Source organism: Hordeum vulgare, chromosome 7H (genome assembly GCF_904849725.1).
Source record: "Hordeum vulgare subsp. vulgare chromosome 7H, MorexV3_pseudomolecules_assembly, whole genome shotgun sequence".
In the NCBI taxonomy this organism is placed as follows: domain Eukaryota; kingdom Viridiplantae; phylum Streptophyta; class Magnoliopsida; order Poales; family Poaceae; genus Hordeum; species Hordeum vulgare.
The window spans coordinates 502,986,735-503,013,964 of NC_058524.1; the positions used below are offsets into that span (position 1 = coordinate 502,986,735).

General features: G+C 45.5%; 2 protein-coding genes and 1 long non-coding RNA gene across 3 annotated transcripts; 1 reads left to right on the forward strand and 2 right to left on the reverse strand.

The window, feature by feature from the left end:
• Window positions 1-2,724: 2,724 nt before the first annotated feature.
• On the reverse strand, window positions 2,725-3,445 carry LOC123412786. Its single transcript, XR_006613599.1, has 3 exons — window positions 3,352-3,445; window positions 3,174-3,244; window positions 2,725-3,095 (listed from the first exon to the last, which is right to left on the reverse strand). It is a non-coding gene; the product is annotated as an uncharacterized LOC123412786 (long non-coding RNA).
• On the forward strand, window positions 3,019-4,379 carry LOC123412784 (1-aminocyclopropane-1-carboxylate oxidase 1). Its single transcript, XM_045105719.1, has 3 exons — window positions 3,019-3,120; window positions 3,218-3,432; window positions 3,572-4,379. Exons 1-3 carry the CDS (start codon window positions 3,019-3,021, stop codon window positions 4,134-4,136), a joined length of 882 nt encoding a protein of 293 aa, XP_044961654.1. The 3' UTR covers window positions 4,137-4,379.
• Window positions 4,380-5,389: 1,010 nt separating this feature from the next.
• On the reverse strand, window positions 5,390-6,997 carry LOC123412787. The gene has a single exon (XM_045105720.1). The coding sequence runs from the start codon at window positions 6,950-6,952 to the stop codon at window positions 5,519-5,521; it is 1,434 nt and encodes a 477-aa protein (XP_044961655.1). The 5' UTR covers window positions 6,953-6,997; the 3' UTR covers window positions 5,390-5,518.
• Window positions 6,998-27,230: the final 20,233 nt, after the last annotated feature.

Consider the following 27,230-nt stretch of genomic DNA (forward strand, 5'->3'; position numbering starts at 1 on the left):
GTTGTATGAGATCTTCCTCTTGACGCAAGCCCATGGAAACATACCTAACCCCACATAAAACTCTCACGAAGACCATGGGTTAGTACACAAAGCGTAATGGACAATGCTTACCATACCATGGGATCGACCCCTCTCGGTACATCTTGTACGCTTTGTGTGTTGATCAACTTGATTCACTCTTTGACTTAGTCTTGATCAATCTTGTGTCTATATGACCAATCTTTGGATAAAACCTCGAGTACCACCTTCGTCATCATATAAACTCCTTGAAACCAACAGATGGACTTCAAGAAGTGCCTATGGACAGATCCTTTGAATATAACCCAAGGCAACCATTAGTCCATAGGGATTGTCATCAATTACCAAAACCACATATGGAGAAATATGCTCTAACAGCTAGGAAGCGTTGATTGCATGCACTAGACTTGGAAAAACTACCCGAAGGCATGGCACGGGCAGTATTGTGGCAAGTCTCCTGATGCAATAATTGTGCTAGAAGCCATATCATTCGAGGATTTATGGATTTGGCACTGTTTTTTTGGTATGCCAGTACTCTCAATGATATCAATGTGTTGCAACGGTCTCATTTGTTTGCTAGACTTGGTAGTGATGATGCTCCTCCTTACAACTACATGGTGAATGGGCATGAGTACACCAAGGGATACTATCTTGCAAATGGTATTTATCCTTCTTGGTGTACTTTTGTCAAGAGCATAAAAAACATCACTAGGAAGCATATTGAATTTGCAAAGGTACAAGAGGCTGCCAGAAAAGATATTGAAAGAGCCTTTGGGGTTTTGCAATCAAGGTTTATCATTGTTCGTGGTCCTGCTTGTTTTGGGACAAGCGAACCCCGAAGGACATCATGAATTACTTTGTGATTCTTCACAACATGGTCCTCGAAGATGAGAGGGACATGAACGTGAAAATCTTCTATGAGAATGACGGTAGCCGTGTTAAGCCAGCTAGAGACCCTGACCACATACAAGCATTCCTTCAGACATACCGGCAGGTTGAGGACGTAAACACCCACTATCAGTTTCAGGAGGATCTCACTGAGCATCATTGGCAAAGGCATGGGCAGTAATTACTACCATTTTTCATTCATTTCATTTAATTCATGTGTGATTTGTATTACTGTTTTATTCAGAACAATTTGTGTATTTAATTATTACTTTAATTCGGTGATTTGAATAATTATTGTAATCTATGATTTGATTAATTAAAAGAAATTTATTTGATCTTATGTTTAATTCATAATTTTTTGTTCCATATGACATATATATGGGTTAAATTAAGCAAATATCACTTGTTTTGCGGGCTGGCGCGGGCCGCGGCAAAACAGACCCCGCATCGCAGAATATTCTCTTTTACAGTTCCGTGATGCAGGGGTTGTTCTGCCGCGGCCCGCACCAACCCGCGATATAAGGGGTCTGCTAGAGTTGCTCTAAAGGGCCAAGCGCGAGAGGGACAAACAAATAAGTTTCATTCACTCAAAAAAAGGAAAAAACTTCGCCCAAATATTTATATTTTTCTATAGAAAAGACAACCAACGGGCGTATTATCAAGGAAAATAATGGCTCAACTTTCAACAGACATCGGTGACCACACTAATTAAGACCCCCTCAGCAAAATAAACATGCACCAACAGAGCATCTATTGGCTTTTGTCAAGCACATGAGCCTCAACCCCTCAACAGGATTCAAGAAATGTAACGGTGTTCAGATATCACATGCATCTTTTTTGGGGGGTGATTAATCTCACCTCAGGTAAAAAAGGTGACCACAACCCTTCTTATCCCTTGAACCAAACACTTCAATGGCTATCATCAGCCACCTTTCATCCTTTCAACCAAACAAAACATGGGATAACCCCACCCTCCCAACCAAACAAAAAAAGGTTAGATAGCAGATTCTAGACATGGGATACCCACAGCCACCCTAGACTATCCCTCAAACCAAACACACCCTTAGAAACACAGCAGATTCTAGGCCCGGTAAGCCTACACCTACGTAGATCAGGGGGTGGGCCCCTTTTCCCCACACTGATCCACTAATAAATCTCCACATCAGCAAAGCCCTTAAAAAAACTTTAGGTGGATCTAGCAAATCCCCACATCAGCAAAGCCCTTAATTAGTGTGGTCACCCTGCCTAACAACCCATGTCAACTTGCTTTCCCGGGGTACATAAGGTTAACAAAACTTCCGAGAAATAAATGCTATCTAATCTAGTTGTATTGGTGAGGCAACTTCTAACGAGAGGCAGAATTCAGTTAGCCATTAAGAGCTGGGGATTATACATCATCTTGTATTCCCAGAGGTGGCTCAGTAGTAATCTACAGAAAACTGATAAGTGCAGTTTACAAAATTGCAAACACGATCTAGCAAATCCCTGAGAAAATCTAGGCTCACATCGACGTAAGAAACTTCAACGAATTAATCGAGGATGAATTTAAGTTATTCTGTGGTTGACTCTGCATACAGGCCTTCATGCAATGAATCAGAAAGTCAGACCAACAGTCATGATTAGTCTGACCTGAAAGATCTCCAAACCGAGATTTTACTCCTCCCTGATCTGTGCCGCGGTAACATCATCACCACGATTAAGGGCGGCGGGGGTGATCCAAAGAAGGTAATTTGTAATCTAACTAAGATGGCTGCCACCACCATTCACTTTTATATGGAAGTAAAACAGGATGGGCGAATAGGCACCATGTGTAGCTCATAAGTCAACCACCCCGATGATTAGTTCTGAAGGATACTAGACAAGTTATACAGTTATATTGGCTACATCACATGGCAATAATGAAATGTACCTGGACATGATTTTACATGTGCATCATGAGAAAGCAAGCTTTCTTTCATTTTGAAACCACATCATGTTCTGAAACCCAGAAAAATATATTTCCCAGCATTCCTATCGCGGCCATTATAAATACCTAGTTTGCTGTAGCTGTAGCATATCAACTTGAGAAGGTTAGTGCGTTTTGCTAGACACCCATACTCAGTGTTTCAGGAAATGGAAATTCCAGTGATAAAGATGGATGGGCTACATGGCGAGAAGAGATCAGAGACGCTTTCGCTTCTCCATGATGCCTGTGCACAATGGGGATTCTTTTGGGTAAGTAAGGAAATATAAGATCATCATACTGATGAAATACATTTACACTCTACCTTCTCACTGTTCTCATTTGTTGTGCACCATAACTTTATGCCAGCTGGAGAATCATGGAATCAATGATGACCTGATGGACAAAACCAAGGAACTGGTGAATAAATACTATGAGCAAGACATGGAGAAGAACTTCTACAGCTCTGAGATAGCAAAAACCCTTGGTCCTGCCAAATTCACCTCAAATGTTGACTGGGAGTGCAGCTTCATGTATCATCATCAGCCAAAATCAAACATTCATGACATTCCAGAGCTGCTTCGGTAAGTCTGCAATCTATATAATAGTAAAACTTAGTATCACCATAAATCACAGTTGGCATACCCAGGAAATCATGAGAACATAAATTAGAGGTTTCTGAAGTTTGTAAAGTGTACTAATATAAAGTAATCAACTATGCAGTAGCACAGTTCCTGAATATGCTGAAGAAGTAGTCAAGTTGGCCGAGCAGTTAGCAGAAGTCATGAGTGAAAATCTTGGGCTGGACAAGGATTACTTGAAGAAAGCTTTCACTACGCCTACCATAGGCATAAAAGTCGCAAAATACCCCAGGTGTAGTCATCCAGAAGTAGTGATGGGACTCCGTGGACACACTGATGCTGGGGGAATAATACTTCTATTTCAAGATGACTTGGTCCCAGGTTTGCAGTTCATGAAAGATGGTAGGTGGATCTCAATACCACCAACAAGAGGAAATAGAATTTTCGTAAACCTTGGAGATCAGATTGAAGTGATAAGCAATGGAATATATAAGAGCATTTGCCATCAGGTACTTCCAAATCAGAACGGGAGCCGCCTATCTATTGCGACATTCTATAACCCAGGTGCAGATGCTATAATTTTCCCAGCTCCAAATCTCACATATCCTAGCCAATATCGTTTCAAAGACTACCTTAATTTCTATTCCGCTACCAAGTTCACAGACAAAGTATCAAGGTTCCAAACTACAAAGATGGTATTCAAATGACTTGTATCAAAAGCCACTTTATGTACCGTCCCTGAGAAAAAGACAAGTGGAACTCCTATAAACTCTGTATGTGTATTTGTGTTGTCAGTCTTATTTTTGTTAGAGGAATAAACGGTTCGATTTACCTGTATATTTGCTTTTCTGTAACTGACATGTTAAATGATAGTCGCCAAAGAATAGCTGCAGCTATAAAAAAACGTTCCATTCATGCTATGGAAATATAACAAAGCCACTTTAGATTTCTTTTATTCCAGAGCTTATTGGCTTAGTAAAGTTATTGGCATTTTGAACTGGCAGTCACGCTGACTGTACTAATGATACGGCATGTGAAAACTGACTCAGAATAGTTGTACAGCAACGAAACAGTAAAAGGAAACATGTATGCACTAGAAAACATTTTCCATCCTCGACTGAATAGTTCAAGAGCAGAAACTACTCGGTTTGAGGAAAAAGAAAAGCAGAACCTACTCATGATCTAAATGAATCAGAAATGTGCTGGGCACCAGGAACATATCTGTGTGCATATGACAGAGAATCATGGTTAACAGAGATCTAACAATAAATCTTACACTGATAGACTAAACATGCATATGAGCACAAGAATTTAACAAACTAACATGAAGGCATCAAATGCATACCATCTTTGTAGTTTGGGTAGGTAGAACTGAAATTGACCATTGGATAATTTGTTAACTACGGATAAGATTAAACTGGCTTATTTATTCCCTTAAACTGGACATCCTGGATTTCACGACAATCTCCCAATCTTGCTGCATTTGAGTCATATATAACAGAAATTCTATATTTTTGTTAATGCCTTTTTTATACTCCCTCTGTACCTAAATACTTGTAGTTGGGGAGAACTAGACTAGTTCTCCCCAACTACAAGTATTTAGGTACAGAGGGAGTAGTAAATTAATTGCTACATTGAATATGTGCATCATTGTTCAATTGTTTCTGGAACTACAAAGATGTCCATTTCAAAAGTCAAAGACAACCCTTACAACAAATCCTATACTCAACTGAACATAAATTCATTCTGAAAGTCAAACTTTGTTGCACTGAAGTCATGTATAACAAAAATTATGTACTTTGTGTTAATAACATTTTCATAGTAAAGTACTCCCTCTGTCCCAAAATAACTGTCTCAACTTTATACTAGAGCTAGTACAAAATTGTACTAAGCTTAAGACACTTATTTTGGGACGGAGGGAGTAATTGCTAGTTGCTGCTCTGTATATATGAAGCAATGGTTTCTCGAACTACAAAAGCTGTCCATTGAAAATCAAACAAAACATTCCTCCCACGCAATTACATACTTGGTTAATCTGAATGGCAAGTAGCCCACCAGGAACTTATCTTTAAACAATCAAGACATCACTTCAATTAACAGGCCGCAGTTTGACCAATATAGCTTTAGTCAAGAAAGTGTTGGTTGTCTCAGCAGCTCTCTCAAGTAAAACCCTGTGAATCTTACATTCATGCCAACACTTGGAGACGAAGCACAGAAATAAGTTGCCAAATTTAAGCGACTTTGGAAACTTTATTGCCATATCATGAATCATGGACACTAGCTTCTCGATGGTGCTTGGTGTTAGGCAAATGTCTTGACTGAGAATGTTGTAGAATAGTGCAAAGAGAGATTCTGTCCAGACCAAATCGCGGCCAATATTTTCCCGATGCTGAGGCATACAGACCGGTTTCCGTTCTCCCTCCTCCCCTGAAAGCAACCTATGACAGAAGGCGGTGACATGCAAAGGATGCATACAATCCTTGACAATCCGTGTGAGCACATCGCACTGAGGAGCATTCAGGCCTTGTTTTCTAAGAACTAGTGGGAAGAGGACAGCCTCCAGTGCAGCAGCTGGGTAGCTTTTACAGATATCCAGTGCAGCAGAAAGAAGACCAGATGAAGCTGCTCTTTGAAGGTCAAGTAACTTCGGTAGGGCAAGAGAACACAGCACAAGTGCCGGGCCTTTGCCATGCATCCCATCTTCCTCGAGTACCAAATTTGAAAGCAGAACCCTCACAATGTCATCATCAGCTTCCCATGGCTGTACTAAGCTAAGTACCGCCTCAGCATTCCCGGATTCAAGGCAAAGATCATGCAAGTTGTTCGCCGCCTGCTGAGCTCCCAGAACCGACTCTGCCATCCCAATCTCCTTCTTCAGAGCTAGAGCCCTATGAACGACTGAATTCTCTAGTGGAGAAGCCGGAGGAGATGGTGCACACCCAACTTCCTGCATTAACGGACACCCGTCTTGCTCCAACCCCAGAGACTCCAACCGAACTTCGGACAAACCATCCTCACTGGCATGGACCCCACCCGGCATCATGCTCCGGCAATCGAGAGGCAGCCACGGAAGGGCAGGCTGTGTCCGTGCCGCCTCTCCTTTAAGCCACGGCGGCGGCTCGTGGAACTCGTCGTTAAACTCCCAGGGGACATGAGGAACGTCTTTGTCAGGCAATCCGTCGAGCAGGTGGTGGGCGCCCCGGCGGACCCAGAATTCATCACACCGGCCGGGCGGGGCAGAAAGGACCCGGGAGGCGAGTGAGCGGAGCTGGAGCGGGTCGAGGAGGGAGGCGGAGGAGGACAGGAAGGAGAGCGCCTGGGACTGAAGCAAGGGCGGGAGGGTCTGGAAGAGGACAGGCGTGGGCTCTGAGGCGGGGAGCGTGGGCACCGGGGAGAGGAGGAGCCGTAGGAGGCCCGCGGCCGGAGGAAGAGAGCAGGGGCTGCTGTTCGACGACGAGAAGGCGGCGGCGCTGGGGGCGGAGGTGGCGAGCAGGTGGCGGAGCACCGGCAGCCACGGCTCCATGGAACTGGCCTCTTGCAAATTGTTTTTTTTTCCTTCTAATTCTTGCAATTTGGTGGCAGAGCGGCGATTCCCGCGATTTTATTCAGATGCGCCACTTGGGCCTAGTGGACAAGTTCAGCCCACCCTAATGGTAAACCCAAAAATCTATACCTAATAATAAGAGGGTGTTTGTTTCCAGGGACTTATTGGTTTTGGGACTTAAAAAGGTTCCTATAAGTCCCATCTAAACCAAACACTAGGGACTTATTGGGACTTATTATGGTTAATTGGGACTTATGAAATAAGACTCTCTAATAGGAGCTTATTGGGACTTATTCTGGTCCCATTACGCTCGCACCGCCCTGCCCCGATCGCTCAGGACTCCAGGACGCTCGCATCGCCCGCCGCCGGCTTCCCCAATCGCCGCCGCCCGCCCGCCCCGTCGCCGCCCCGCCGCCCCGCCGCCCGCCCGCCCAGTCGTCGCCGCCCCGCCCGCCCAGTCGCCGCCCGCCCCGTCGCCGCCCCGCCGCCGGCCCGCCCAGTCGTCGCCGCCCCGCCGCCCGCCCGCCCAATCGCCGCCCGCCCGCCGCCCGGCCCAGTCGCCGCCCGCCTGCCCGCCCGCCCAGTCGTCGCCGCCCGCCCCGTCGCCGTCCGGCCGCCGCCTCGTCTCCCTCGGTTGCCTCCTCGTCGCCGCTGCAGTTCATCTTTTCTGCAGGTTCAACATGGACTTATAAATCACTGTAAACAAACAGGTAGGGACTCGGGACTTATAAGTCCCTGTAAACAAACAGGTAGGGACTTATGACTTATAAGTTGGGACTTAAAAAAGTCCTAGGACTTATGAAACAAACAGGGCCTAAAGCGGCTATCGTTTCTGTCGGAATTTCCGCCGAGGTATTTTTACGAAAACGTCCTTGTCGTTTGGCTGAATAAACCCGCGGTCCATTGTTTATAGTTGAAAAACGTTTCGTTTTTACAAAATCCCCCCTCCCCGCGGTCAGCGTCTTCCTATCCTATCCAGAGACCACGCACGCCCACCGCTGGCATCCCAGCTCGGGCACGAGGAGGCGGGGTCGAGGAGGGGGCGCGCGGGAGCGAGGAGACGGGGGCGAGGATGTGCAGGAGGAGCCGAGGAGGCGAGGGAGCTCCCAGCCGGTCGTCGGCTTCGGCGAGGAGCCGACCAGCCGGCCGTCAGCTTCGGCGAGGAGGCGAGGGAGCACGGGGAGCTCGGCTCAGCCTTGTCGCCGGTGACGTGAGGCCGAGGGGGCAGGGTCCATCCGCCGGGCGCCGCCACCTCCGGCCCCCGCCGGCCCCAGCCCTTTCGCCGTGCGCCGCCAAGACCGTCCCCCGTCGCCCACCGCTGTAAGCTCAAGGCATGCTCCTTCTCTTCCTCGACAATCGCAACGCTCCCGCCACATGCGCACCTTCCTAACCCTGACCCTCCACGCCGCTCCCGCCTGGACCTTTCCTACATCCTCTTCCATCGTAGCCCCAACTCCACTTCCACTGACGATGTCGCCTTCGCTGCCGCGAGTCCCCTCCTGTCGAGCCTCCTCTCTCCCTCCCCTCCCGCCTCCTTCTCATATCCTCCCCCTCCCAGTCAGCCCTTACGTCCTTCGTACCACCGTGGCCATCGAACTGTCGTGCGGGATGTCCCTGGAATCGCGGGTGAGCTTTGTTTGCAGAGTCTAAATTTTGCTAGGAATTTCCAGGTTCTAGATAGTCTACTTACATGCCGGGGGCGCAACCGGTCATCTATTCCAGTATGTCATCTGGGACTAGACAGCCGCACAGCTGAAAGTAGACTATCAGTCGGCTCAAAAGCATTCGGATGGAGCCTGTCCACAACATGCGAGGACGTCAGTGGCTGTGGCACATCACAGACGCCTTCGAGCATCTGGACAACTCTCGACATGGAAGGCCTCCGGGAGAAATCCTCCTGGACGCACCACAGAGCGACCCTGATAGCTATCTCCACCCGCTCATCTTCATCGTCATACGCCAACTTGGCGTCGACGATATCGCGAAGATCGCCACTGATCCAAATTTTAACACGCTGGTTTCGATCTTTCAGTCGACGGGGAGCTCAAGTGTGAGAAATGGACTCGGGATGATGGCGCCAAGTCAAAGGAATAATCATCAAACGTAAATAGCTGCTCGACAGCTTGATCGGCAATCCGGAGATGGCAAGGCGCATGTTTCTGTCAATCTGTTGTTTTGGGAAGAAAAGTGTCCTGTTCTTGGGTATGACCAACAAAGAGTGTCCTTTTTTGCTTATTCAGGTGAGCTTTTTGTCTCTTTGTTCTTTTTTGTTTTGTTTACTCTATGTCATATGCTGTGGTGGAAGGACCTGCGTTAAAGCTAGGTGGGTTGGATAGATTTTTGTCATACAAGCAATGTACTGATATTATATGTGAGGCAATTCTACAATAATTGGTGATGCAATTCTGCAGTCAGTTTTTCAATCGGCTAAAACAAAGCAAACAACTTGGTCTGCCTATGATTTTTGCCCGAGCTGTGAATTTGCTTGATGGAATCTCGGTATGCTTTTCTTCACCTTTACCTTGCAACACCAAAAATGATTTTCTTCACCTTTACCCATCAACACCACAAATTTGTGGATGTGGTAGTTGAACTCGATATCCTTGCAATACAATTCAACATTCATCAAAGCTCCATTTCTAGCTGACCAAACAATAAGTTTGCGCCACTCTCTCACGCAATTTATATTTATCCAAAGTACATTAGTGACCAAGAACTTTCCTGATATGCTGGCATTGACATTGTTTTCTGTTCTCTTACACATGTCGCTTTCATTAAACAAGAATCTTACTGAATAAAAAACACATTGTTCCTTATATGCTATGTAATTTCAATCGAAGTGATGGCGGTTGTAGGCCTGGATCATACACATAATGCCATCTTCTGCTATCTTTTTTAGGCTTCACTCACATCCATTGTAGAGATGCAATTTTTTAGTCTGTTGTGCAGTCAAGAACTTGAGCACCGCACATATGAAATGAAGTAATTATATTAACAGTAAGATCAAGGTTCATCCCTAAGTTGGATACAGTAAAAATAAATTTGTTGTTTCTCAAGCCTAGCAAGAAGTTTTTTACACACATGTTATTTATCTCTATTTATGCCAACAGATAGATTAAGGTGAATTTGTTGAAAAGAGGTAAAAGAATTACAGGTTCCTTCTATGTCTTCCTGCCATACGAGCCATTGTTCTTTGGATCATCTACAAACCTCACACAAGTAACGTTGAGTTGATAAAAGCAAGCAAAAGTAACATTGGCCGAGCTATTTTAATTTTTCCTTTTTATGAAACTTTGGTAGACATGGCAATAATAACATTACTTTCACAAAATTATTATAGATTAGGGTAATTATACTTGTAACATTTATCAGAGTTGGATATATGAGTAGTGTTGCATAGGGGCACCCGGAGGAAGTTTTATGAATATTTTTGCCCGTTGCAACGCACGGACACATGTACTAGTATATATATACTTATATATATACTCCCTTCGTTCCTTTAAAAAAAAAGTTACTACGAGACTACGTATGAAACAAAATGAATAAATTCATATTTTAAAATATGTCTATATATATTTGGATATAATCTATTAATGAAACATCTAAAAAGACTTATATTTAGGAACGAAGGGAGTAAATATATAGGGCAAAAACCTTCTACTACCGGGTATAATTACTCCCATGTTTCATATATTATCATGATAGGATATATATACTAATTTATCATTTTAAATTTGTTCATATACTATATTAAAATACTACAAATATATTACATGAAAAATATAGGTAATCAATAGGTCTTATAATATTATCAAATAGTACATATTTATACGTAAAAATGAGTATGCTAAAAATATGGTATATACTACCTATAAAGTAGTATATATATTATCTCAATATTTTTATATACTGTATACTACGCGTATATATTCTACAATATGATAGATACTATACAACATACCAAACGAAAATGGATATGTACCCATTTTCGTTTGGTATGTTGTGCTCCCTTCGTTTCAAAATATAACACCTTTCAGGGATTTCACTATGAACTACATACGGGGCAAAATAGGTGAATCTACACTCTAAAATATGTCTATATACATCTGTATGTAGTTTATAATAAATCTCTAAAAGGTCTTATATTTTAGAACAGAGGGAGTAGGTATTACTGATACGTCTCAAATGTATCTATAATTTTTTATGGTTTCACGCTGTTATCTTGTCAACTTTGGATGTTTTGTTTACCTTTTATATCTTTTTTGGGACTAACTTATTAACTCAGTGCCAAGCGCCAGTTCTTGTTTTTTCTGTGTTTTTGACTCTTTTCAGATCTGATTTTGGAACGGGGTCCAAACGGAATAATTCTGTCGCGATGATTTTTTTATGGAAATGTCAAAAATACCGGAAGAAAAAGATACCGGAGGGGGTCACGAGGGCGCCACAAGCCCTGTCGCTGCCCCCCCTAGGTCGCGCCAACCAAGCTTGTGGGCCCCTCGGGGGCCCACTTGACGCAACTCCACCGCCATATGGTCCTATAAATTCAGAAACCTCCAGAAAGAAACCAAGATCGGGAGTTCTGCCGCCGCAAGTTCCTGTTTCCGCAAGATCTCATCTGGAGACCCTTCTCAGTGCCCTGTCGGAGGGGACTTTGGAGTTGGATGGCCTCTTCATCAACATCATCGCCCCTCCAATGACTCGTGAGTAGTTCACTTCAGACCTACGGGTCCGTAGTTAGTAGCTAGATGGCTTGTTCTTTCTCTTGGATCTTCAATACAAAGTTCTCCATGATCTTCATGGAGATCTATCCGATGTAATCCTCTTTGGCGGTGTGTTTGTCGAGATCCGATGAATTGTGGATTTGTGATCAGATTAACTATGATATATATTTGAGTCTTTGTTGATTTCTAATATGCATGATTTGATATCCTTGTAAGTCTCTCCGAGTCTTGGGTTTTGTTTGGCCAACTAGATCTATGATTCTTGCAATGGGAGAAGTGCTTGGTTTTGGATTCTTACCGTGTGGTGACCTTTCCCAGTGACAGTAGGGGCAGCAAGGCACACATCGTGTAGTTGCCATCAAGGATAACAAGGTGGGCTTTTGTCGTAGATATGAGATTGTCCATCTACATCATGTCATCTTGCTTAAGGCGTTACTCTGTTCTTTTGGACTTAATACACTAGATGAATGCTGGATAGTGATCAACGTGTGGAGTAATAGTAGTATATGCAGAAAGTATCGGTCTACTTGTTTTGGACGTGATGCCTCTAGATATAATCATTGCCATAGATATCGTCACGACTTTGCGCGGTTCTATCAATTGCTCGACACTAATTCGTTCACCCACCGTCTACTTGTTTTCATGAGAGAAGCCACTAGTAAACACTACGGCCCCCGGGTCTATTCACACCCATCGTTTACACCTCCGCTTTTACTATGCTTTGTTACTTTGCTGCTTTTAGTTCTCACTTGGCAAACAATCTATAAGGGATTGACAACCCCTTCATAGCGTTGGGAGCAAGCTCTTTGTGTTTGTGCAGGCACTTGTGATACTCCTTCACTGGATCGATACCTTGGTTCTCAAAACTAAGGGAAATACTTACCGCCGATGTGCTACATCATCCTTTCCGCTTCGAGTGAACACCAACGCAAGGCTCCAAGGCCACGGGGGAATCCTTTGCATATTTTCCTAGGAAGTCCCTAAGGCGTAGCCGCTGCAGCAGGATTCCTGGCGCCGTACCAGGGAAGGTCTGTTGTCGCAGTAGCAAGAAGAATTTCTGGCGCCGTTGCCGGGGAAGGAGAGATCTAACCAAGTAGGTCTCACAAACTCATTTCTTGCATTTACTTTTTTGCCAGTTGCCTCCGTTTTCCTCTCCCCCACTTCACATTTGCCGTTTTCCTTTGCCTTTCTCCTTTGTCGTTTTCTTTTGCCCGTTTCACTCTCTCTTCCTGCTCGTTTGTGTGTGGGATAGTCCATCAATGGCTAGACCCACCACTCCAAATGATAGCCCTGAGAATGAAGTTCTCAATTTCAGGCATAATGAGGAAGAAAATTTAAAGGACGCTTGGTACAGGATTTGCAATGCTCAAAGTAGATCTACTCGTAAGCAATCCACTACCGTCCTTCTTCGCAGTTTCTATGTTGGAATTTCTCCTTGGAATAGGTATATCCTTGATACCATTGTAGGCGGGAGTTTTTTAGGGAGCCATACTGTTGACTCCTATGGAGCTATCATGAATTTGGTAGGCTCACCCCCGCTCATGGTTAATGGAACTATCTTAACCTTGGAACACGTGATGCAAAGGCTTGACGCTATTGAAAACAAAATTGCCACAGTTTAACTTATTGAGAGTTTGGATAGAAAGATCCACAATCAAATTACTCAGTACGGATCCAAAGTGGGAAATTTTTTGAAAAATTTAAGGGAGAAGGACCTTATAGTTAATGATTCTTCTAGAATTGGCAAATTAGAAGATGCCATAACCAACTTGGGTTCCGCTTTTGCCGCTGTGCAAAATACTTCAAATCTCACTCTCAAAAAGACCGTCAAGTCTGTTTTTGTTCCTAAAGCTAGTGGTGAGTCATCCAATAAAGATGAAGATCTTAATATGATAAATGATCACACTACTTATGGTTTGAGCACCAAAGATGACTATACGTGATTTCATCACCTTTTGCCTAGCTAAGGGCGTTAAACAATAGCGCTTGTTGGGAGGCAACCCAACAAATCTATCCTTTTTCTTTCTGTTTTGTGTTTTCCACACTTTCATAATTCTGTTATGATTGTGTTTTTTGTGTTTCTTTTTGCGTTTGTGCCAAGCAAAACCATTATGATTAGTCTTGGGGATGATCGTTTGGTCATGTTGGAAAAGACAGAAACTTTCTGCTCACGAAAAGAATTTTAATTTTTTTATGTAAGAGCTTTTGAGTTGATTCTTTTTGCTGCTGATTTCTGCGCAAATTCTTCAGATTGTCATAATTTTTCAGAATTTTTGAAGTACCAGAAGTATACAAAGTATACAGATTGCTACAGACTGGTCTGCTGTTAACAGATTCTGTTTTTGTTGTGTTGGTTGCTTATTTTGATGAAACTATGGATAGTATCGGGGGGTATTAGCCATGGAAGATTGAAAATACAGTAACCCAACATCAGCATAAGTAGAATTTAAGTTTGCTACAGTACCTAAGGAAATGGTGGTTTGCTTTCTTATACTAATGTTATCACGAGTTTCTGTTTTAGTTTCGTGTTGTGAAGTTTTCAAGTTTTGGGTGAAGTCCTTATGGACAAAAAGATAAAGAGTGGCAAGAGCTCAAGCTTCGGAATGCCCAAGGCACCCCAAGATATTCAAGGATGTCGTAAAAGCCTAAGCTTGGGGATGCCCCGGGAAGGCATCCCCTCTCTCGTCTTCAATCCATCGGTAACGTTACTTGGGGCTATATTTTTATTCACCACATGTTATGTGTTTTGCTTGGAGCGTCTTGTATCGTAGGAGTCTTTTATTTTTGTTGTGTCACAATCATCCTTGCTGCACACCTAGAGAGAGACATGCACTCATTGTGATTTTGTCGAGCTTCACTTATATCCTTTGGTAGACAATTCAGCTCACATGTGCTTCACTTATATCTTTTGAGCTAGTTGATTTTGCTCTATGTGCTTCACTTATATCTTTTAGAGCACGGCGGTGCGTGGCTTGGTAGTTGATCTATGCTTTGAAAGTAGTCTCAAAAGGGGTAGTTATCCAAAGGGATACGAAAACTTCCACCTTCATGTGCATTGAATAGTTAGAGAAGTTTGATTCATCTCAACTAGTTTTGAGTTGTGGTTATGGTGATATTGAAGTTATGCTAGTAAGGTGTTGTGGATCTAGAAATACTTGTGTTGAAGTTAGTGATTCCCATAGCATGCACGTATGGTGAACCGCTATGTGATGAAGTCTGAGCATGATTAGTCTATTGATTGTCATCCTTTGTGTGGCGGTCGGGATCGCGCGATGGTTTATACCTACCAACCCTTCCCCTAGGAGTATGCGTCGAATGCTTTGTTTCGATTACTAATAAAACTTTTGCAACAAGTATATGAGTTCTTCATGACTAATGTTGAGTCCATGGTTTAGATGCACTTTCACCTTCCACCATCACTATCTTCTTTAGTGCCGTGCAGCTTTCGCCGGTGCACAAAACCCACCACTAGCCTCCCTCAAAACAGCCACCATACCTACCTACTATGGCTTTTTCAAAGTCATTCCGAGATATATTTCCATGCAACCACCACCATGACATGTGCCACCACGTCTACATTGCCATTACATGATCGTAAGATAGCTAGCATGATGTTTCCATTTATGTCTATGCCATGCTAGATCATTGTCACGGTACACTACCGAAGGCATTCCATATAGAGTCATCATTGCTCTAAGTTTTGAGTTGTAAGTGTGATGATCATCATTGATGGAGCATTGTCCCATGTGAGGAAATAAAAGAGGCCAAATATGCCCACAAAAATAAAATTAAAAAAAGAGGCCAAAGAGCCCATCTAAAAAAATGAGAGAAAAAGAGAGAAGGGACAATGCTACCATTTTTCCACACTTGTGCATATTAAGCACCATGATCTTCATGATTGAGAGTCTCTCGTTTTGTCACCACCATATAGCTAGTGGGAAATTTTCATTATATATAACTTGGCTTGTATATTCCAATGATAGACTTCCTCAAAATTGCCTTAGGTCTTCGTGAGCAAGCAAGTTGGATGCACACCCACTAGTTTGCTTTAAGAGCTTTTACATACTCTTAGCTCTAGTGCATCATTTGTATGGCAATCCCTACTCATTCACATTGATACCTATTGATGAGCATCTCCACAACTCATTGATATGCCTAGTTAATGTGATCATCTTCTCTTGTTTGTCTTGCAACCTCCACCACACTCCACACCACTTATAGTGCTAAAACCATGGCTCACGCTCATGTATTGCGTGAGAGTTGAAAAAGTTTGAGAAAGTAAAGGTGTGAAAATAATTACTTGGCCAATACCGGGGTTGTGCATGATTTAAATTCATTGTGCAATGATGATAGAGCATAGCCAGACTATATGATTTTGTAGGGATAACTTTCTTTTGGCCTTGTTATTTTGAAAGTTCATGATTACTTTGCTAGTTTGCTTGAAGTATTATTGTTTCCACGTCAATAGCAAACTATTGTTTTGAATCTAATGGATCTGAACATTCACGTCACATAAGAGGAGTTACAAAGGACATCTATGCTAGGTAGCATGAAAGCATCAAAAATTCATTCTTTATCACTTCCCTACTTGAGGACGAGCAGGAGTTAAGCTTGGGGATGCTTGATACGTCTCAAACGTATCTATAATTTTTGATGTTTCACGCTGTTATCTTGTCAACTTTGGATGTTTTGTTTACCTTTTATATCTTTTTTGGGACTAACTTATTAACTCAGTGCCAAGCGCCAGTTCCTGTTTTTTTTGTGTTTTTGACTCTTTTCAGATCTGATTTTGCAATGGAGTCCAAATAGAATAATTCTTTCGCGATGATTTTTTATGGAAATTATCAAAAATACCGGAATAAAAAGATACCGGAGGGGGGTCACGAGGGCGCCACAAGCCCTGTCGCCGCCCCCCCTAGGTCGCGCCAACCAAGCTTGTGGGCCCCTCGGGGGCCCACTTGATGCAACTCCACCGCCATATGGTCCTATAAATTCAGAAACCTCCAGAAAGAAACCGAGATCGGGAGTTCCGCCGCCGCAAGTTCCCGTTTCCGCGAGATCTCATCTGGAGACCCTTCCCGGTGCCCTGCCGGAGGGGACTTTGGAGTTGGAGGGCCTCTTCATTAACATCATCGCCCCTCCAATGACTTGTGAGTAGTTCACTTCAGACCTACGGGTGCGTAGTTTGTAGCTAGATGGCTTCTTCTCTCTCTTGGATCTTCAATACAAAGTTCTCCATGATCTTCATGGAGATCTATCCGATGTAATCCTCTTTGGCGGTGTGTTTGTCGAGATCCGATGAATTGTGGATTTGTGATCAGATTAACTATGATATATATTTGAGTCTTTGCTGATTTCTAATATGCATGATTTGATATCCTTGTAAGTCTCTCCGAGTCTTGGGTTTTGTTTGGCCAACTAGATCTATGATTCTTGCAATGGGAGAAGTGCTTGGTTTTGGGTTCTTACCGTGTGGTGACCTTTCCGAGTGACAGTAGGGGCAGCAAGGCACACATCATGTAGTTGCCATCAAGGGTAACAAGGTGGGCTTTGTCGTAGATATGAAATTGTCCATCTACATCATGTCACACTGGTGGAAAAAAGGCCTTTGGTCGCGGTTCGCAACTGCCATTAGTCGCGGTTGCGCAACCGCGACCAACTAAGCGCGACTAAAGCCCCCCACCTTTAGTCGCGGTTTCTGAAGAACCGCGACTAAAGGCCCGTCCACGTGGGCGCCAGGCGGCCGTCGGGGCGGAGGACCTTTAGTCGCGGTTCTTCTGGCCAACCGCGACTAAAGGCCCCCGCCCCCCCCCCTAAACCTGTTTTCTGTTTAATTTGTATTGTTTTATTTCTTTTGTGCTTTATTTTAATTTTGAAGGAATTTCATATATTCTACGGTACTACATACATGCATATGAATGTACAATTTCAAACAAATTTGAAATTAGAACCAAAAAGAATTCAAGAGGAATATACAATATATATTCAATATCATCGGATGACCATATACAATTTTGAACAAGTTTCCATACATAATTTAATGCATATAAAGTTCTACGTCCTCGTAATGGTGTTCTCCTTTAGGATGGAGGACTTCCCTGCTGAACCATCCAGCTAGTTCCTCTTGAAGTGGTCGGAAGCGAGCTTCTGGACTAAGCATCATCCGGAGGTTATTCCTCTTAGCATTGGTATCACTCGGAACCCGCTCAGAGGTGTATCTCCGGATCATCTCACAGACATAGTATCCACATAGATTGGTCCCCGCTGGCTGAATATCCCCAGCATTCTTCGGCTTTGACCTTTTGAATTCTAGCTCTTTTTTGAATTCACCGACCTTTGTATCTACGAACCGTCTCCAAACCCTACGAGGCAAAGAAAATTAAATGAACAAGAGAGTTATTAGTTACTTGATATTAGGAAATGAACGAAATAGGCCGATCGATATAGAGCGCAAATGAATGAAAATAATTACTTCTGCAGCATTCTTCTCATGCCGCCCCAAAGCTTTGGATCCATATTCAGAGAGTCGTGGACGAGACATTCTGAGGTGTTAACTTTAATTACTAGCAGAATCCAGTGGAACCTGCGGACACGATACATGCACAGTACGTCATGCATAACTCATCGATTAGCCGGCCACATACCATGCATGGAGTAAACAAAAGAGAATGTGCTCAAGACAGAAACACTCACCCAAAATGGTAAGGAAATAGAATATCACTTTTGAGTTCCTGCTTTGTAAGAAACTGCCACAGGTCTGCCTCCATGTCGGCGGGGTGATGCTCCAACACATGTCCATTAACGATGTGTGGGTCAATGAACCCAACATCATGGATGTTCCTTACTCTGCATTCCTTAATCTTCATTCTGCATGTATAATAGCGGACACAACAATATAGTTAGGACATATATATAGTGCAGGCAATATGAACGAGATGGGGTAGAAATAAATCACTTACAGAACGTAGCAACTGATGATAGATTTGTCGAGATCGCGCAGATTGAAAAGCTGGAACAATTCACTCAGTTCAATTTGTACATAGTAATGTTTGAAGTGATGCTCATGTCTAACTTCCGCATAAATATAATCTTTGGCGCTTTTATTTTTTATGTAACCCTTGTACCATTTCAGCAGACCTTTCATTTGTGGAGGTAGATCCTTTTCCTGCGCAGGCTCGACGAGAGGCCCATTCTTGACATATGTAATTACTACCTCCTTCACTGGCGCCTCATCAAGGCCTAACAGTTCACGAAGAGTAATACCTAAGTTGGCCGCTTGTTCTCTGGCACTCGTTGCAGTCAATCCCTGTGCTGCCGCAGCTTGTATGATCTCGGGGGCATCCGGACCGGCGGCTTCCACTATAAGCGGGGCAATCGATTGTTTACTTTGTTCCCCGAGCTGGGCAACTTGTTTCCCGCTTTTTTTACTTTCGGCCTTCTCCCGCTCTTTGTTCTCCTTGAACATGAGTGCCTGCCTGCGAAGTTCACGTGCATAGTCGTCAGGCAGATTCTTCGCGGCTTGGGACGGTGTGCTCAAAAATGACTTAGCCCACTTCTTTTGCTCATCAGAAAATACTGGCTTGGGATCGGGCTCTCTTTTCTTCTTGCAGTCCGCCTTCCATTTCTCCAAATCAGCAGGCGCGGCCGTGTCGACTTCCTCGGCACTACGTTCCCAAGGCCTTGTGGGGAGAGGCTTCAGTGATGGCTCCGGTACCTTTGTGGTCTTAGGTACATAAGGGTCCGGGTTAATAATCCAGGACTGCTTCTGCTTCTGCTTCTTTGCCGGAGGTGGATTGGGGGGCGGCGTCTGATCACCCGCCGGACGAGGACTGGGGGGCGGCGTCTGATCACCCGCCGGACGTTGTGGACTGGGGGGCGTCGGCTGACGTGACGGAGGTGTAGGTGAACCGCCACCACCACCACCACCACCACCGCCGCCACCGCCACCACCACCACCGTAGGGGGGTGGACTTGTTGTCCTTGGCGCCTCGCCTGGAAACTTGATAAACTTCTTTTGCCATAGAATGAAATGGCGCTTGACATCTCCAAGTCTTTTCTCCCCTTCAGGTGTAGCAATGTCAATCTCCAGGTCCTCAAACCCTTGGACTATGTCCTCCACCGTGACACGAGCATAGCCATCTTGAATGGGGTTGTTGTGGTGGAGTGCTCCAGGTAAACATGGTAAAGCACTGCCGATGGCTACCTTCATGGACATGTTCCCGATAGGATAATACAGATGACATTCTTTCATCTCCTTTATATCGTCCACGGGGTAGCGAGGAGGCTCCGGTGCAGTAATTTCGACCACCAGAGGCTCCGGTGCATTAATTTCGATCGTCGGTGCATCTGCACCAGCCGGTGGGGCCTCCGTGGAAGCCACGCTGCTTCTCCGCTGCTGGCTTCCGAGATCCGCTGGATGATCTTCATGCTGCACCCGAGCTGCATCTCTTTCGGCTACTAGTACACTCATGGTTTTCTTCATCACATCCATTTCCGATGCCAACCGCGCCACAACATCTGCTTCCCGATCCATCTTTCTCTTACGGCTTCTGTAACCGTACGGGTCATCGTTCTGGGGGAACCCTATTTTCCACGGAATGTGCCCCATGCCTCGTACACGTCCTCCGTGTTCAGGATTCCCGAGGGCTTTTGTCAGCGCGTCGTTCTCTCTGTTGAACTTGATCTTCCCCTCTTGAGCATCCCTCATTGCGTCAATAAGGGCTTGGGTGGGTTTAATTAATTTGCCCCGGTAAACACACTCCCCTGTCTCCGGGTTCAGCGTTCCCCCATGCCCGTACCACCAGCTTTTGGCCCTTGGGTCCCATCCCTCCGTACCTGGACGGATTCCTCGCGCCCTCAGCTCGTTCTCCATCTTCTCCAACCTAGGCAACAAAATGCGATACCCTCCTGGCCCCATAATATGATTGTACTCCTTCTTAGCCGCATTTTCCTTATTTTTTTTCGATATTTGAATGAACTGCTCCGATTTCTTTTGCTTCACAAATTCTGGCCAATCATGTTTCAGTTTCTCATATTGTCCTTTGAAATCCGGAGTCTTGTTCTGCTTGACAAAGTCATGGGCTAGATTTTGCTTGAATTTCCGGAATGCGTCGGCCATCTTATGAAGAGCGAACTGTTTGACTAGCCTCCTCCTCTCCTTGTTTTCCTCAATCTTGTTACCCTCCTCATCGAATTTGTTGTATTCCGGAGGTAGAACGAAATGTTCCATAAGCTTCTTGAAGCAATCTTTTTTTGTTCTCTTATCGACAAAAGTGAAACCTGCAGCAATTCGTGCCTTCTTTGGCTCATTCCACTCCTGGACGGTGATCGAGACGTTGTCTCTAACAACGGCTCCGCATTGGCTGACAAACTTGGTGGCGTTCTTGCGGGGCTCCAGCGGCCTGCCGGTTGCACTGTCGACAACCTCGATGGTGCATGTTTCTCCTTGTTTCATCGTCTTGGTTGCGCCACGCTTTGACGACGTACTCGATTGTTTCGACGATCCGGCCGAGGGCTAAAATAAGAAAGAGAGTCGCGCGCGTTAGTACACACATATTTATTCAAATCAGTTAGTTTGTATCACCAGAGGCTCAATGTATATATATACCTCGGCGCCGGAGGTGGTTGCTACTTCCATTTGAAGATCGTCGTTTATCGACGTTTGTTCGGCATCATCTTGCTGACGGCGCCCTTCATCTTCACCGTCAAGGTTCAGATAAGAAGAGATATCATCTTCTTCTTCTCCGGTCGGCACATATAGAATATCGCCGTTTATGATGCCGAACATATGTGCTTCACCGTCCGGATCATAGTTGTCCATAATCGGGTCAGCTCTATCGTCCGCCATTATGTCAGTCCTGAAAACATGTAGTAAAAACAAATTAATTAAGTGAAGAAGGGGGGCGGTGGCGGTGGCGGTGGCGAAAGGGCGGTGGCAAAAGGAGGGGGCGAGGAAGGGGTGGGAGAGGGTGTCGCGGTAGAGCGCGAGACGGGGCGGCAGACGACGGCGTCACGGAGAGTTTTAACTAGAGTTTTTGACCGTGAACCTGCTGCTTCAGCTTTGCACTGGCCGACCGCCGATTCGCTGGTTCATTTGCTAGTTTTTTTCAATTTAGATTGATTAATTATTTAAATTGATGATTTTTTAACTCGATGATTTTTTTTATATTCGATGAAACTTTTTCATATTTGATAGTCTCTGTTCTTTTTCATATTCGATGAAACTTTTTATATTCGATGAAACTTTTAAATAGATAGTCTCTGTTCTTTTTCTTCCAAGACGTTCTTCCAAGACGTTCTTTTTCTTCCAAGACGTTCTTCCAAGACGTTCTTTTTCTTCCAAGACGTTCTTCCAAGACGTTCTTCCAAGACGTTCTTTTTCTTCCAAGACGTTCTTCCAAGACGTTCTTTTTCTTCCAAGACGTTCTTCCAAGACGTTCTTTTTCTTCCAAGACGTTCTTCCAAGACGTTCTTCCAAGACGTTCTTTTTCTTCCAAGACGTTCTTCCAAGACGTTCTTTTTCTTCCAAGACGTTCTTCCAAGACGTTCTTTTTCTTCCAAGACGTTCTTCCAAGACGTTCTTCCAAGACGTTCTTTTTCTTCCAAGACGTTCTTTTTCTTCCAAGACGTTCTTCCAAGACGTTCTTCCAAAACGTTCTTCCAAGACGTTCTTTTTCTTCCAAGACGTTCTTCCAAGACGTTCTTCCAAGACGTTCGTTCTTCCAAAACGTTCTTCCAAGACGTTCTTTTTCCAAGATCGACGTTCGTTCTTCCAAGACGTTCTTCCAAGGAAGCGAGGAAGGCGGGCGCGCGGCGCGGGAAAGATGAAAGGAACCAACCGCGACGGCGAGGGCGGCGACGGCGGCGACGACGGCGAGGGCGACGACGACGGCGAGGGCGACGGCGGGCGGCGTCGACGAGGGCGAGGGCGACGGCGGCGGCAGGCCTTCGGCGCGCGCGCGACGGTTGGAATCGGAGAAGACGAGAGAGATGGAGAAGACGGCGGCAGGGGAGGCGACCCGCACTGTATTTATAGCCCCCCCCCTTTAGTCGCGGTTGGGGACGAGACCCGCGACTAAAGGTACCCTTTAGTCGCGGGTCGCCTCCCCAACCGCGACTAAAGGGTTTTTGGCGGGTTTTTTGCCTTCCCGCGCCCCCCCCCCCTTTAGTCGCGGTTGGGGAGGCGACCCGCGACTAAAGGGTAACCTTTAGTCGCGGTTGGCCAGACCAACCGCGACTAAAGGCCCCCCCCCAAATCTTCTTTTATTTTCAGAACCTTTTATCTTTTTCTTTTCAGAAAAATCATCATTGCTTTTATAGAAACTTCAAACATTTTATTTTCTGTTTTCTAAGCATATTTTCGTAGGAAAAATATGCATAGAGACAATACATTGAATCTGCCTAAAACGGGACAGAAAAAAGAGAATCCATTTAAAGGGAACATTGGCCACAGCCTCTCTCCCCCCCGGCCTGGGCCGGCCTTCGGCCTCGACCCATCTTGCTCACGCCTGCCTGGTGCGGTGGCTGTGATGCCCCGCTGAGAGGCCTCTCGCCCGAGCCGTGAGCGCGCCGCCCCTTTCTTCTCCTATCCGCCCGCTGAGAGGTCGTTTTTGCGTTCCCCGCGCGCAACGACCTTTAGTCGCGGTTGGTCTGGCCTTTAGTCCCGGTTGCACCAACCAGCCGGGACTAAAGGTTAGATGACCAGCTCTGGATTCCTCTTCTTCCCGCCATTTCTTCCCTGTCTTCCCGCCTCTTTCTTCCCGCCACTTTCTTCCCGCCTCCTGTCTTCCCGCCTCATGTCTTCCCGCTCCCATTTTTCCCGCCATTTCTCACTACATATATGTAGCCCGGCTTGGCCAGCATTATCACATCTCTACAATCTCTCATCACTCTCTCATGGCTTCCACCGCACCCACTCTAACCTACCAGCAGGTGGAGGAGCTTTGCGCCTCGAACTACCCTTGTCCACCGGGCTACCGCGTCCCCACCGGCTGGAGCCTAAGCGCCGGCGGTGTGCCGGTCCCTCCCGTCCCTCAGGGTACTGCGCGCCGGGCGGCCATCACGAACCACTACTACCTCGACCTCACGCCGGAGCAGCGGATGAATCCCCGCTGGCATCCCGATAACCAGCATACTTGGGACGCCTTCTTCATCAATCGGCGTGAGAGGGCGCTCGCCAGGTATGAGGAGGACGGTCTGCCTCCTGGGAACTTCCACGAGGCCGGCCGTCGGCTATGGTGGTACGGCCGGACTCTGCAGAGCGTCATGGACTACATCACGGCCGGCGATATCCCCCGCCTGCGCTACCCTCAGTTCGAGCCACGAGCGCCGCCCGACGACAGCGACGACAGCAGCGACGACGACGGCGGCAACTTAGAAGGCGACGACTACCAGTACAACGACGACAGCGGCTATGAAGACTACGAGTATGCATATTATACGCCTAGGCAGGAGTATGACTAAATCACTCCAAATTTCATGTATCATCAGTGGTATCTCGAATCATTCGAAAATGGACACCAAACACATCACGGGTAATATAATTCACATGATCCATTCAACAAAGTTTGGTACAATAAATTATTACACATCATTTCTTCCCTTGTGTCCCTGCTTGCTTACGATTGTGCCGTATCCATGGAGCATCCTCATCATTTAACTTAATGCTTGGGTCGGTGTTCACTTTGAAGGGCGGAATTTCAGCAAACATATTATAATCTTCTGACATGTCTGTCTTGTCCTCCACTCCCACGATGTTTCTTTTCCCTGAAAGAACAATGTGGCGCTTTGGATCATCGCATGATGTACTGATCGTTTTCTTATCTTTCCGTTTCCTCGGTTTGCTACTCATGTCCTTCACATAGAAAACCTGACATCTTTCGCTAGGACGAATGGTTCGTCAAGGTAACCAAGATTGTTGAAATCCACCATTGTCATTCCGTATTGCTGGTCCACCTTTACCCCACCTCCTGTTAGCTTGAACCATTTGCACCGGAACAAAGGGACCTTAAAGGAGGGTCCATAGTCAAGTTCCCATATCTCCTCTATGTAACCATAATATGTGACCTCTTGCCCATTCTCGGTTGCTGCATCAAAGCGGACACCACTGTTTTGGTTGGTGCTCTTTTTATCTTGGGCGATCGTGTAAAATGTATTCCCATTTATCTCGTACCCTTGGAAAGTCGTTATAGTCGAAGATGGTGTCTTGGACAACATGTACAGCTGATCTACAACATCATTGTCATTCATTAAATGTTTTCTCAACCAACTGCCGAAAGTCTCCATGTGGGCCTTCCTAATCCAGGATTCAGGCTTCCCCGGGTTGTCAGAGCGTAAAATATTCTTGTGTTTCTCAAAGTACGGAGCCACCAAGCTGGAATTGGTCAGTACAGTGTGGTGTGCTTCAGTCAGAGAATGGCCGTCCATACATATCGTTGATTTCCTTCCGATCGTGCCTTTTCCACTTAGTCTCCCCTCGTGCCGCGATCGAGGAAGACCAATCGGCTTAAGGTCAGGAACAAAGTCAACACAAAACTCAATTACCTCCTCATTTCCATAGCCCTTGGCGATGCTTCCTTCTGGCCTAGCACGGTTACGAACATATTTCTTTAATACTCCCATGAACCTCTCGAAGGGGAACATATTGTGTAGAAATACAGGACCGAGAACGAAAATCTCTTCGACTAGGTGAACCAGGAGGTGCGTCATAATATTGAAGAAGGATGGCGGGAACACCAACTCGAAACTGACAAGACATTGGATCACATCGTTCTGTAACCGTGGTAGAACTTCTGGATTGATTACCTTCTGAGAGATTGCATTGAGGAATGCACATAGCTTCACAATGGCTACTCGAACATTTTCCGGCAGGAGCCCCCTCAAAGCAATCGGAAGCAATTGCGTCATAATCACGTGGCAGTCGTGAGACTTCAGGTTTTGGAACTTTTTCTCCGCCATGTTTATTATTCCCTTTATATTGGACGAGAATCCAGACGGGACCTTCATACTGCTCAGGCATTCAAAAAAGATGACCTTCTCTTCTTTGGTCAGAGCGTAGCTGGCACGACCTTGAAACCATTCCGGATGCCGGTCATCAGGGTCTTTCAAACGTTGCTGGTCCTGCCGTGCTTCCTTTGTATCATTTGCCTTCCCATACACGCCCAAGAAGCTTAGGAGGTTCACGCAAATATTCTTCGTAACGTGCATCACGTCGATTGCAGAGCGGACATCTAGGACTTTCCAATATTCTAGCTCCCAAAATATAGATTTCTTCTTCCACATGGCTGCGTGCCCGTCAGCTCCCTTCGGAACTGATTGTCCGCCAGGACCCTTTCCAAAGATGACTTTCAAATCCTTGACCATATCAAATACCTCAGCACCAGTGCGTTCCGCAGGCTTCGGACGGTGATCTGCCTTGCCGTTGTAATGCTTGCCTTTCTTTCTTACTGGATGAATTTTCGAAAGAAATCGACGATGCCCAAGGTACACGTTCTTCTTACAATTTGGCAAATGTACACTTTCAGTCTCATGTAAGCAGTGCGTGCATGCATTGTATCCCTTATTTGACAGTCCCGAAAGGTTACTAAGAGCAGGCCAATCGTTGATGGTTACGAAAAGCAACGCTCGTAGGTCAAATTCCTCTTGTTTGTGCTCATCCCACACACGGACACCACCCCACAGCTGTAAAAGTTCATCAACTAATGGCCTTAGGTACACATCGATGTCGTTGCCGGGTTGCTTCGGACCTTGGATGAGCACTGGCATCATAATGAACTTCCGCTTCATGCACAACCAAGGAGGAAGGTTGTAGATGCATAGAGTCACGGGCCAGGTGCTATGGCTGGAGCTCTGCTCGCCAAAAGGATTCATGCCATCCGTACTTAGAGCAAATCTTATGTTCCTTGCGTCAGCTGCAAAATCTTTGAACCATCTGTCGATCTTTCTCCATTGCGTTCCATCTGCGGTGTGTCTCAACTCCCCGTCCGACTTACGGTCCTCTTTGTGCCATCGCAACAACTTGGCATGCTCTTTGTTCCTGAACAGACGTTTCAACCGTGGTATTATAGGAGCATACCACATCACCTTGGCGGGAACCCTCTTCCTGGGTTTCTGGCCCTCAACATCGTCACCAGGGTCATCGCCTCTGATCTTATAACGCAATGCAGTGCATACCGGGCATTCATTCAAATTCTCGTATTCACCGCGGTAGAGGATGCAGTCGTTGATGCATGCATGTATCTTCAGAACCTCTAAACCTAGAGGGCAGACAACCTTCTTTGCTTCGTACGTACTGGTGGGCAACTCGTTATCCTTTGGAAACATATTCTTCAACATTTTCAGCAAGTTTTCAAATGCCGAGTCAGCTACACCTGCCTCTGCCTTCCATTTCAGCAAATCCAGTGTGCAGCCCAGCTTTTTCAGACCATCATCGCATCCGGGGTACAGCGCCTTTCTGTGATCCTCTAACATGCGATCCAAATTCTCCCTCTCCTTTTCAGTTTCGCAGCGTCTCCGTGCATCAGCAATGGTCCGACCAA